The sequence below is a fragment of the Periplaneta americana genome, chromosome 9 (assembly GCF_040183065.1).
Source record: "Periplaneta americana isolate PAMFEO1 chromosome 9, P.americana_PAMFEO1_priV1, whole genome shotgun sequence".
Lineage (NCBI taxonomy): Eukaryota > Metazoa > Arthropoda > Insecta > Blattodea > Blattidae > Periplaneta > Periplaneta americana.
In genome coordinates this window covers 86,764,121-86,777,990 of record NC_091125.1, presented here as the reverse complement: position 1 = coordinate 86,777,990, position 13,870 = coordinate 86,764,121, and the positions used below count along the sequence as shown (strand labels likewise).

At 37.8% G+C, this 13,870-nt stretch overlaps 2 protein-coding genes across 2 annotated transcripts in view; one reads left to right on the top strand and one right to left on the bottom strand.

Moving 5' to 3' along the window:
• Nucleotides 1–4,120, bottom strand: part of LOC138706193 (multiple inositol polyphosphate phosphatase 1-like) — a 46,101-nt gene extending 41,981 nt beyond the window's left edge. Inside the window, exon 1 of the mRNA XM_069835212.1 lies at nucleotides 3,821–4,120. Coding sequence (XP_069691313.1) covers nucleotides 3,821–3,920 — 100 coding nt within the window. The 5' untranslated portion in view covers nucleotides 3,921–4,120. The remainder of the gene's footprint in view (nucleotides 1–3,820) is intronic.
• LOC138706196 (multiple inositol polyphosphate phosphatase 1-like) overlaps nucleotides 1,478–13,870 on the top strand; it is a 38,424-nt gene continuing 26,031 nt past the window's right edge. Inside the window, exon 1 of the mRNA XM_069835219.1 lies at nucleotides 1,478–1,544. The gene's annotated coding sequence lies outside the window, so the exon portion shown is untranslated. The remainder of the gene's footprint in view (nucleotides 1,545–13,870) is intronic.

Genomic DNA, 13,870 nt, shown 5'->3' with positions numbered 1-13,870 from the left:
AATTTATCTGCAAGATTATAAACTTTCATTCAAGATCCATATATGGATAAATAAATATACAGATAATAAATAAATAAATAAGTAAATAGCTATAATAGCTAAGCCTTCTTTGTGAACTTATGATTCAGAGTTTACCTATAAATAACTCTTTTACATTTTGCCGGACATATATTTTATTAACAAAAGCAAGGAATGGCATCTTATTGATATTACATATGTGCATAAAAATTATGTACCATCACTCCGCAAGCAATGATAATATATCTATTTTATTTATTTAAAATAAAAATACAATATGTAAAAAATCCACACATAAAAAATGTGTTTTTTTTTATCTTGCATAAAGTGATTGTTTAGTTTTTAGGTCTTCAAATTACCTATTGTTTGCAATGTATTAGGTACCGATACTTTTTATAATTGATAGCATTCCCTTTATTAATTGAAGACTTTTTAAAATGATTTATTGATCGATCAGCGCATTTAGCGCTATACAGATCAATTGAAGAATGAATTCAATGTAAGTTGGCTAACTTCGCACATTATATTTTGTCAGATTACCTATGTCCTGTGGTCTAGAAGTATCGGTAATATAATTTTCGATTCTTTAAAACTTAACAACAAGTCTATACTGATTATCACATATTTATTTCACTTAAGAATTTGATTATAATAAGAACTTGTGTAATCAAGGTGCATATATTTATGTCTTGTGATCTAAGAGTAATGTATGTTAATATAATTTTAGATTCTCTGAAACCTAACAATTTGCTGATTATCGTAAAATTATACAAGCTATAATGTGTATTGTGTAGGCCTATTTATGGATGTATGAGTATGTTTTCTATAAATTGCTGCGTACGTATTTTATTTTCTTTAATGTTCTAACGCATATCAATGAAACTTTGAATATGTTTATTTCGTCCTAATTTTACGTTAAATGTCGAAAATGGCCATAATCTGTCAATTTTAGATCATCACAGCGTTAATTTGCGTGATTTACGTATTGCTATTATGCGTCTGCTCTCCAACAATATGGCGGCAAGCGCAGCGTTCAATTTGCCCCGGTTTCCTCGTTTCGCGCAGCCGAGACTGTAGGGGCTTGGTCAGCAGAGTGAGGCGCGAGTGACATCTATACTCCTCGCTGTACTCAACTGAAATCTATGAACTTTCTACTTATGCTTATAATATATGCTTAGTTTCCTGAAAAACCTTAGGCTGGAAATCTTAATTCTACGGTGTCTCCAAACGAAATGTTGTCTCAAACAGAATAAAAATTCTGACTTAAAATCGAGGGAAGGAAATAAGTATTGTACGTAACATTAAAGTCACTGCTAAGCATTAATTATGTTGACATTATAATTTTTTAATCAACGTGTCTAAAAATTGTGGTAATTACTGAAGCGGACACTGTGCGAACTGACGGTTGGGTGAGCAGGGAGATGTCATTAACGCAGTCAGAACGTGTGAAGATGTCTGTGACGAAGCAACAGCGCACCACACATTCACTGTCACCTCAAAGCCTCCGGTACGGTACGTGCAGATACGTAAGTACGCCTACATAACATCTTTGCTATTCTTAATATAGGACTATATCAGCGGGAAACTCCAGAGTTCGGAAGGTATGATGTAAACAAATTTGCATAAAAGGACGAATAGTGAACACAGCTGTCGCGGTAGCATTACGAGTAAATCTTGGCTGACCTGCTCTCCTAAAGATACCTTGTAGCTCCAATAACAAATTCACCAACCGTGGATCGTGACCTGTGAAAGAGACATGACAGATGCTCAAGGGCAGCCTTTCCCAAACGTTTTACTTCACAAAATTCCTTGAAACTATTTTTAAGTTCAAGGCAACCCATGCATAAAAATTATTACGTTTTAAACTCATTGTATTTTAGCGTGATCAGGAAGTTGTAGACGTAACACTGAAATATTAATCATCATTGTTTTTGTTTGAGCAGAATGCGTCATTCCATGGATTTGTTTATTTTTGCCAATTTACTTAGCCTGTTCTTTACGTGTTTTCTCTTTCCCCACAAGAGATGTACGAATAAAATGTGTTGCAAATCAACAGTAGGCCTAAAGATAAACTTTCAGTTTTTCCGTTTATAAATTTTATATTTTATATTTTATATTTGGGTTTTTAAACTTATCGTCGCTATCTAAGGCATCCCGTCTAGGACTCGCGTTACGGAATGCGCGCTGGTTCGTGTCCTCATGGGGGAAGAAATTTTCTCATGAAATTTCGGCCAGTGTATGGGACCGGTGCCCACCCAGCATCGTGATGCACTTGGGGAGCTACGATAGGTACCGAAATCCGGTTGCGAATACCAGCCATAACGGCTGGGGGGATCATCGTGTTAACCACACGATACCTTCAGTCTGGTTGGATGATCGTCCACCTCTGCTTCGGCATGTAGGCGTGAGGCCAGCAGCCGGCTGGTCGGTCTAGGCCCTTCACGGGCTGTAGCGCCACGGATTATTATTTATTAAACTTATCTGAGTACGTCTAACAGTTTTATCACAGATGTTTACCCACAATAGGCATCTGTTGATGCAATAATGGCTCCCTTGGCATTTAAACTAAAAATGATTTTTCACTCAAAAATACAAATTATTAAGCGTACCTTGCCTCCATTGGAAAGAGTCTTCTTCTTTCGCTTCTATAAATTTAAATGTCAAGAGACAAATATAATCAATCTGTGTTCGTTAACTAGCCTAAGCGAAAATGAATTTTTCGTTATTTTAAAGATTAACTCTTTGTAAGTGTAAATGTATTTTATTTAACATTATTATTAAACAAGAAAACTGGGTAGAGAAAGATGAAATAGAAAATTCAAGACAACATGAATAAAATATAACTAAACATTCAATTTCATATAGGACTTCGCTACCAGACTAAAACCTACTTCGCTTGTAGGTCATACCCGAAAGTTTAGGAGACCTTCCTATAAACGTATACGTGTGTGTGTGTGTGTGTGTGTGTGTGTGTATATGATAAATTTCGGGAAAATATTACGCATAAACTCCACATATATGACTGGAAAGAATATATTTTTATGCACAAATGAGGGTGAATTAAAGGTCTTATATATGAAACTCCATATTTTAAATAATTGTTTCACATTTCTTAAAATTACATATTATTAGCTGTAGAACATTATTTTCAAACTACACATTAGAGACCCTATATTATTTAATCTTACTATGATATCTCAGAAATTACGTTAAGACTCCAATAAACAAACTCCACAACAATTAGGGCATTTTGCTCCACTTAGTTCCAGACCATATTCTAAAGTAAGAATTGAAATTATAAGTTACAAAAGTACAAAGTGAAAAGCGATTTTCTTTTGTGTAGTGTTGGACGTTTTTCCACTAATATTTTGCTGGACTACTAGCATCATAACAAGGTCGCAATCTTGCTGGCATCGAGTTTATTAAGTTTCGTAAATGTCTTATCGAAAGAACCCATCATGCTTTCAATTGAGTCTACAGATTTTGGAAATTTGACATTATGGGTGCTATTCATAGACATTTCGCTAGCCCGCGCTACGAGCGTGCTAAACTAGCCCCGGCTATCGAGTGGTTACTTGTACAGGATTCATATCATATCACATTGCTAACACTGGTTTATGAATACGAAAAACGTTTGTTCGCTAATCATCCACCGGAAGCCCGCGCTAAGAATGTCTATGTATACGGCCCTATGTGTTTATCCACAGCTTCCTCAAAGGATTATCAGTTTTTTTCTGTAGGGATAAAATCAGGGCTTTGGTCAGAGAAGTAGCGGGAGACAATGTGACTAAGCTACACCTACTTTTTTGTGAAATGTTGCTGGGTGCATGGTATTGTTGGCATAACCACACCTTTCTTCTCTCCGTAAGTTTCTTCTTCCATGGTAGCATATGGTTCTCCATTATTTTAATATCGTCTTTCGACTTCACTGTGTCATCAATGAAAGTTTTCCTACTCCTTTTGCACAGTACAACCCCCACACAGTAACTGAACTTCCACCTTTCTGCACTTGAAGTGCAACACAACTCTGGTCATAATTCTCAGTTGCATGACGTCAACGTCTCGTTGGACTACAGAAAAATAGCTGGAATGTAGACTTGTCACTAAATACATACAGAGTACTCCGTGCCTTCGAAGTCCACTCTAGATGAACTTTGGAACACTCGCTTCTGAGGAGTCAGCAATGACTTGCGAACCGCGATCCTCGACATCGGTCCTGAAGTAGTGAGGTGCTGAACATACTGTAGTTCTCGTGCTTACTTTAACGTCAAGCTTACTTCAAATGCACTACTGATATCTCATGTTATTAGTTTTCGGGTCTGTTTAGCAAGTTGCACAGTCTTTCTATTCACCCATGAAGTGGTCACACGCAAACGTATTTTTCGACACTTCTCCACAACATTCTTTGGTTTTCTTGAATGATTTAATTGTATTTGGAATACAGACCTTACAAACATTATTAATTCAGAGATATGCTTTTGACTCCTTCCCGACTAACGCTTTTCTAAAATTTTCCGTGAAACTGATTTTCTCACTATAGCGAAAATAATGTTCCTTGATAAACACCTTCTTCTCGTTGTAAGAACCATAATTGCATAAATCAACACAACCCTGAATTCGCAATATGTCAAACTATTATATAAAATAAATAAATAATTCGATGCTAGGAAAACGTGGACTGCAGATGAGCAATAATTTCAGTGTCTTTTGTTTTACCAGTAGTAGTTAGTAGTATCAGTAGTAGTAGCAACAGCAGCAGCAGCAGTAGTAGCAGCAGTAGCAATAGCAGCAGTAGCAACAGCAGCAGCAGTAGTAGCAGCAGCAACAGTAGTAGGAGCAGTAGCAGCAGAAGCAGTAGTAGCAGTAGCAGCAGCAGCAGTAGTAGCAGCAGCAGCAGCAGTAATAACAGTAGTAGTAGTAATACTGGTAGTGGTAGTAGTAGTAGTAGTAGTAGTAGTAGTAGTAGTAGTAGTAGTAGTAGTAGTGTAATAGTAGTGTAATAGTAGTAGTACTAGTAGTAGTTGTACTAGTAGTAGTAGTAGTAGTAGTAGTAGTAGTAGTAGTAGTAGTAGTAGTAGTGCAGAGTTAAGGTCATAAGGCCTTCTCTTCCACCCAATCAGGTTTTAAACATACATATGAACTATATAGAACACATAAAATAACAGAATATAAAACAACATAGAAATAGGCTATTAGATTACATAAAATAATTTGGATAAATACATTTATAAAAATTAGTCACTTAAGATGGTGTAAGGAGGAATACATATGCGAATATAAACAAATTGGATAATATAGAAATCGCTTGAAATGGTTGTAATGTCATAAGAACAGAAACGAAGAAATAATAATTCATATTAGAGAAGAAAAATTCGCTCTGGCGCCGGGGATCAAACCCGGGTCCTTGGTTCTACGTACCAAGCGCTCTAATCATTGAGCTACGCCGAAGTTCATTCCACAGCACCGGATCGAATTCTTCACCTCCAGTGTTTTTCTCCTCTAATATTAATTGTTACCGTAACAGACGTATTCTGTAGGACCAAAAATTAATCTTTACGTAGAAAAAATAATAATTGCGCTTTCCGTTTAGTTTTCTCAGATGAAGCATTGTTTCTACTTAAATGGAAAAGTGAAATATCACAACATTTTCAGTGTCACTTCTCAACGAAAGATATTTGGACTCTTCTTCTTTGCAGAGACGACAGTAACTTTACGTGTTACAAAACTGGTTATTACCACAGCTAGACGAGATTCCGATGACTTCGTTTTCTACAAAGACAGCATCCACCAGATTTTCATCGGGAAGTCGTAAATTCTTTAATGAAGTTCTCCTACATCGCTGGATCGGACACGTAGGTCGTATCTATGATTTTGCCTTACACTACTGGCCACCTCGATCTCCGGATCTAACGCTGTGCAATGTCTTCTTGTTTGCGACTACGTGAAAGACATCGTCTACTGTACGAGCCACCTCTGCCCACAGATCTTAAAAAACTGAGTAACAGAATCGTAGCAGCTATGTAAGGAATAACAGGGACATACTATTGGATCAAATATGGAACGTATTTGCCTATCGTCTGGACGTTTGTAATGTATCAGGAAGTGCACACATTAAAGTTCTGTGAAATGAAATTTGGAGAGTTTCTCTACAACTACTACAAGCATGCATACCGCATTCTGTGTATGTAATTGTACTTCTCACGTTTGAAATGGGCACATTATTTTTAATAACCTCGTATATCACATTTCTATAAAAGACCTCTATAAATAAGAAAATAAGTGAGAAAATTCATTTACATCGAACGATTTGTTTTAATTTTTTTGGTACGTACTACAGTATTGCTCAGGAAGCAAAGTACATACAGTACTTAAAGAGAGATAATATTTATCAGTGACACATGTCAAAAACAAGATATTATTATGAAGACACTTAACATTAGGGATATTAAACAGGTGATACTCATACCCCTTGTAGCATACGAAGTTATATCGGGAGAAAGGAGTAGAGGCTCATTCACAATGAAAATTAAACATAACGTAAGCGTTAACTTAACGTTACAGTAAATCAAAAAGTCATACCATCATTCACGATGGGAACATAAACATAACAGCAAACATACTTGGTAACCATGGAAACATAACAACGACGCCATTTCCTCATATTCTGTCGTATACTTCAGCGCTCCACGATTGTGTTCTGTTCGCAAATCACGTAAGCATAAGCATGAAAGTTTGGAGTTTACAAACTTTCATGTTAACGTCTTACGGTAATGTTTATGTCAATGCTTATGTGAATCATTGTGAATGATCCCATTTGGTAGCCTGGGCGCAAACTTCTATGTTTATGTTACGGTTATGTTTAATTTTCATTGTGAATGGCCTTAGGACCTATTTATTGCTTTGTTATTTTCTCGCAAGGAGTGTCTTTAGCGAAACAGGTGGATGGTTTTCTAATGGTGGAGACTCGGTTTAAGTCTCTCTGAGTTTAATTTGAATTTTTGCGTTGAAGTAGCTTATATTTACCTTGTCATCCCATTACCATTCCATTCCTTCACACTTCAATGTCATTTTTATCGTCGATGAAGTAGCAACAGGAAAGTGTTGTACCGTATATATTTTTTCAGAAGACAAACTCCGCGAGATCCCGACAAAAGAACACAAACCCTAAAATTGTAATGAGAGTCCCTGAATTTGGCCTCGGCATCTAGGTATTCGATTCCATTATAATAAACAACGTAAAATGGCAAAAAAATCATTTTAAATCAAGGAACAAACGTGTCACTGGATAACGGATTCATATTTGATTACATTGTTATCCCCGGATGTGAAGTTCTGGGATCAAAACTTGGTAGAGACAGAACGGAATTTTATATTTACCTCTTCATATCACTGAGGCAAGTTTCCACCAATACTAGGCTATTTTATTTCCATATCGCCATTGGCTAAGTTACTACTCCAATTTTCATCCTGTTTCACCAAACATTACCTTGACGAATGTCAAATGTTAAGCATCTACAGTAATATGAAAGAACATATTTAATTTCATCAGTGTTTCAAGTCTCTATTTTCATCAAATCGATTATTTCGATTCGTTAATTAAAATATACCACACCCCGAATATTGGCCTACAAAGGGGATTCGAGTAGCGAGTTGTTATGAGGCAACCGTGTTGTATGGATTCCCAAAGATCTCCAATTCATTGATTCTCGCTCCCGCGAAATCCGATCAACTTTTGTTATATCGCTTTAACTAGTGATTTTATGCACTGATTTTTAACCCCTCATGAAGACAAAAATAAAATCCATGTCACACGAAATTTGTTACAGCAGTAGTGACTGGCAATAAAATTCGTTGTATATCCGAATTCGTGTTATATTCGGAAAGCTGTGTACTATGAAGTAACAGATGAAGTATAAAATAACTTAATAATAATAATAATAATAATAATACTTTTAACCGTGTCTCTAAAGTAAGTCCTACCGGTACTTTAATATTCGTTTTATTCAAATACTATTTAATCTTAGGCAATGTTTGATGGGTCATACGGTGCACAAGGTTCCCAGGTTTTGTTTCATTGCAGCGATTCAATATGACGCCATGTGTAACGCGAAAAATATCGAGGCGATATTCCAACTCCTGCCAGACTCTGGATAACATGTCAGGTGTCACCGTGGCTGCGACTTCTTCAATCCTCATTCGTACACCCTCCAGGTCTCGTGGTAGAGATGCCACGTAGACTTTGCCCTTTATTTAATTCCACAAGAATAATCGCAGAAGGTTAAGTCAGGAGATCGCGGTGGCCATTTCATGTAAGCGTTGTCCATGTCTCCTATTTCTCCTATCAAAAGTTGGGGTAGTGTGAGATTGAGAAAATCAAGAACTTCGCAGTAATAGTGAGGAGCTGCGCTATCCTGCTAGTACAAGTAATCATTCGAATTTTCATTGAGGCATTAACTACTATTGGAGCATGTCAAGGTAATTTATGCCAATGTCGGGTCGTCCAGTTTGCCATGTGACATAGCACAAAACACATTTACGTTTGGTGAACCACGTTCATTTTCAATGATAGTATGTGGATTCTCAGCACCTCAAATTCGGCAATTGTGACAATTTACCTTCCCATTTACGTGAAATGTTGCCTAATCGCCGAATATGAGGTGCTCAATAAACCCACCTTCCTTCCCAAACTCTTGAAATTCAAAAGGCGAAGAGATACCTTTGTTATTCATCGTTGTATGTGAGCTTCTGATGAAGCTGAAATGTATACGGCTTCATCTGTAAGTGTTTACGTAGCACCTTCCACACTGTCTGGTGCGGGATTCCCAACTCACGAGAGGCTCTCAGCAAAACCTTCTGAGGGCTTTGTTGAAAACACTCCCATACATGATCAACACATTCATTGGAAACTCCTAGACGTCCGGTCTTTTTCTGTGGGCACAAACAAACAATCGTGACAAATTGATGTTGCCACTTCTTTATCACCTTCCTAATGGGTGCCTCTTTTCCATATCTCGTCCGAAAAGAGCGTTGCATTTGCTTACCATAATGATTTATATCGGATTGCTAGACGCAATATGATTTTTCTGCACCACTAAACGCCATTTTTGGATTGTTGCGCACAGCGCCGCTTGTGGCCAATCAGGGAAACTGTAATTAAGACAATGCAAAACCGGATGGATTATTCTCGCACATGTCACCTGATTCATAATAAATTATCCTCCAGGCTACGCGCTGTAAATAAATGAAAGTGGAACTTACTTTAGAGACACAGTGTATTACGTAGTTAGGCCTCACCATGTACATTATTTGCATGAAAATAATAAGCGTTATTTTAATAGGTTGATTCAAAAGTTTGTAGAGTTTCTTTTTTCCCTCTGTGACGAACGCTTTTATATTTTGAGATGAAGAGAAGCAGAAATTAATTAGATATTCTCTTGAGATGGACGTCAGTGGCCAGGGACCGTTCTTAATGGAAGCACACAATAGTGGGCTAGAAGTAAACGGAGTAGTGTTCATACTAGTGAATCAGAGGCATAAAGTGTCAGTGTGAGGAAAATGTGGTCAGTAAATAATTATTGAGACTGTCTACAAAATATGTTAGATGTCTCATGGGCTGGTTCATATGAGAAAAATAGAACTCCCTACCTTCAGTAGGAGGCCATTGCCCTTCAGGGAATTTCTGGCTATTTATATATCGGTATATATTATCTTACATTATCTATAGTCCCGTGCCGTGGCGCCGTGGTCAGGGCATCCTGCCTAGGACTCGCGTTACGGAATGCGCGCTGATTCGAGTCCTCACGGGGGAAGAAATTCTCATGAAATTTCGGCCAGTGTATGGGACCGGTGCCCAATCAGCATCGTGATGCACTTGGGGAGCTTCGATAGGTAGCGAAATCCGGTTGCGAAAGCAAGCTATAACGGCTGGGGAGATCATCGTGCTAACCACAGGATACCTCCATTCAGGTTGGATGATCGTCCACCTCTGCTTCGGCATGTGGGCGTGAGGCCAGCAGCCGGCTTGTCAGTCTAGGCCCTCCACGGGCTGTAGCGCCACGGATTATTATTATTATTATTATTATTATTATTATTATTATTATTATTATTATTATTATTATTATTATTATTACATTATCTATGACTCTCTGCCTACATTGAGGTAGTTTCCGATTCCGCATCTGAAGAAATCTGCTAGTTTGCAGTTAAAGAAGTCGTCAAGCCACGTTTGTAAACATCTTCTTTATCAAAGGAATTACCTTGAAAATTGTTGCTTAGAGGATGGAAAAAGTGGAAATATGAGGACGCCCTCATATTTCCAGTTTTTTCATCCTCTATCTCCGATTGGAAGAATCTAGGGATGTTGAATCACTTCCTAACCAAGCTCCTAGATAGCTACTTTCGTCATGTTAGCGAGCGTGAATTATCATGTTGCAGCAACACTTGATGCGGTCTGCCCTATAGTTTTTCTTCAATTGTGGCCGCAAGGCGTATGACTTGTTAGCAATAATGTCAGTAGTTATGAAAACATTCCTGGAAAGCAATTCGTAGTACACGACGCCTTCTTTATCCCACCAGAGGCATAACATCATCTTTTGTGGACGGACTTTTGTACAGAGTGTTGTGTGTTGAAACGACAGAACCATTTCTTGTTGTGCTTTCTCCGATGGCATTCTCTCCGTACAAGGCATAAATGTTTCGAGCCGCCTCCGCTGCCTTTGCTCCTCTATTAAACTCAAACAAAAGAATATGTCGTAAGTGTTATTTTTTCCACATGACTTCATCTTCTGTAGTCCACAAATTGCACAAACTTTCTTCAAAACAGTAAAATTCCGGGCATATTTATAAGCGCAACACTCCAAATAACAAATGGCAATGGATAATCAATGTCCTAATAACGCAGTGTTGTGATGACGAACAAAAACGCTGAGCACTTACACATCAACCTAAAAACAGCGAATTTCGTAAATACCTACATTTAATAAAAGTGTAAATGATTTAAATCTGAAGTGTTATATATAGGCAGCTAGGAAAATAATCTTGGATTCCTTTCACCAAGAGGAAATGGTGACTATCATTACAAAACAATGTACTTTTAAACAATTTTTTTATCAAACTGAAGAAAATCTTTACGAAAAGACATCGAAAAAATCTTGTTTAAGATATCTAAATTTCACAACACCATGCGTCGCTTTTCGGCATCGAGACCATGTTAAATGTCGAAAGGTAGTCGAGTTATTTTAGACACCCCGTATGTGCAATTTCAGGTGGTACTGCTCCTTAGTTTATGAAATAATTCTGATTAAGTACAATTGTTAGATGCGTAATATTATAGTTTATAAAATGATGTAACAAACTTACCAGTAAAGATAATCCAGAATTGCAGTGCTCAGAAGGATTAACTGACATGCTGTCACCGGAGTCTGCGTGTGCGTGCACGAAGGGAAAGCTTTCGCCGGAAGCTGTGAGTCGCTAACCTTCAGGCACAATGGACCGCCTCTTGATCAATCCTATCTCCGTATAAAAAGTTCATCATTCTCTTTCTCCATTGCACGCTTGGCTAACCGCAGGGGAAACATCATGCATCTATAAGCGACAGAGCAAATTCTGGATTCCCACGGCTGTTTGACACACTTAAGCATCACTTCGTATAGATTGTGTCGACTGTGGATTATTTAACGGGCAGGACTCGCGGAGAAGCAACCGAGAATGCATTGTTGCTCATGAACATGCTTCAGCGCGTTTGCCTGCTGATCCGAAGTTGTGCTTGAGCTGATTACCTTGGATGGGTTTTTTTCCGGAGGTTTCTCAAATTGTAAGGCGAATGTCAGGATATCCATGGCAAATCTTCGGCATTATATCGTAAAACAACCATCGCGCTATCACTATTTCCATCGATGCCAAATAATTTAGTAGTTGATACAAAGTTTAGTAACCAATTAAAAGCATGCGTCTGATACCGAAATGAGATTATTACGATGTGTAACGGAGGTTATAAGAATGAAATGTTAAGGATGGAGATGTACGAAGTCGAATGAAAATATCTATTTTAAATAATGAACAGTGTTACCCGTAGTTGTTAATGTAGTGGTGTGTTTTGCTGAAAATCCACCGCAACCCGAGTTCGATTTTCGGAGAGGAAGACTTCCTCTTAATAGTGTATGCACAGGGTCCGGCAGACGAACGAGCGATTATAAATAGTTGGTTATTGACTCAAGAACTTATTTTTTTCAAAATTACATATGCGACTTATAAAGTGCATTACATTTACTTTCATTTTATTTCTTGAAAAGGATGTCCATTTTTCAAAATGACATATGTGAGATCGTAGTAAAGTAGTAAAGTACATTTATTCCTTCAAAAGGACGTCCTTTAAGGGCCGTATTCATAGACATTCTTAGCCCGGGTTTCCGGTGGATAATCAGCGAACTAACGTTTTTCGTATTCATAAACCAGTGTTAGCGATATGATATGATATATGATATGATATGATATGATATATGATATGATATGATATGATATGATATGATATGATATGATATGATATGATATGATATGATATGATATGATATGATATGATATGATATGATATGATATATGATATGATATGAATCCTGTACAAGTAACTCGTCGATAGCCGTGGCTAGTTTAGCACGCTCGTAGCACGGGCTAGCGAAATGTCTATGAATAGCACCCTTAGTGACTAACTCCGAGATGGAAATGTGCATATACATCCAAAAAGTGTCAGTAAGGTCTTCATCTTCATCCAGGCGATTTAAAATCTCCTTACATAATACTCGTCGGTTGAGGTTAGCGGGATGTCTCAATAATTGATTTACCACCTGAATTTTGTATGGATAAAAATAGCCTATAAGTCGCATTATCAGATGGGAAGGGACATGACGTCACAAATGAAAATGGCGAAATTCACGCCTAGTCGCCTCAAAAATGCCTGTAAAAACTTTTAATTGCAAAAGCACGTTGAGAACCGTTTCACCTTTTCATGATGACTAAATGGCATTGTATTAGCAACAGAATGTACACGCAGTTTATCAACCCTCAAGTATTCTGTGAGAGATAGGCTATACACTCCTTAAAATCACCCATACCTCTGCCGGACTGTGTATTTGGTTGTTTTAAGCGTCGGCCTACTCTGTTCTGATCAGTGGCAGATCGTGGTTGCATTTAACATCTACTGTATACATTATACATTCTAAAAACAGCCCTCAAACCATGCAAGATAACTCCGACATAAATAAGTAACGACATCTGATAAAGAGGAGTCCTATTAAAATGAAATTAGGAATAAAACGTAACTATGTACAGGATCAGCTGTTAAAATACCAAATAATATTTTGTAACATGACCATCCGGGGGCTCAGTGTTAGCATGTTGGGCTTGTAAGCCAGGGGGCCGGTTTTAAATCCCACTTTGTCCTGAATTTATAACTTGTGTTGGGCAATCTCGTGATCCAGGCAACATATGGGATTCCTCTGAGTACTCCGGTTTTCCTATGACATGCCAACAATTCTGTAAAATCATTACCATCGTCATAATGAGTGCAACGTAGACCCTAGCTTGTGGTGTACTCTGGATAGACTCTGACGAACTAAATGATCTACGCTTCCCGACACTAGCGACATCTATGAGCACGCTCGTTGAGTCAGGGCGAATAATGGTTAGTTAAGGGTCCTGTAATTGGACAGAAAGATACTGTAGCATCTTCCTTGAAAACAGTCCTACTTGGAAAGGAAGTCTGTTCTACGTTTTTTGCTAGAGTGGAATTATCAACTTTCTGGCTGGAATTATTGGAAATGTTCATGAAAGCATTGTTGATGCCAAAAGCTTCTTGCCG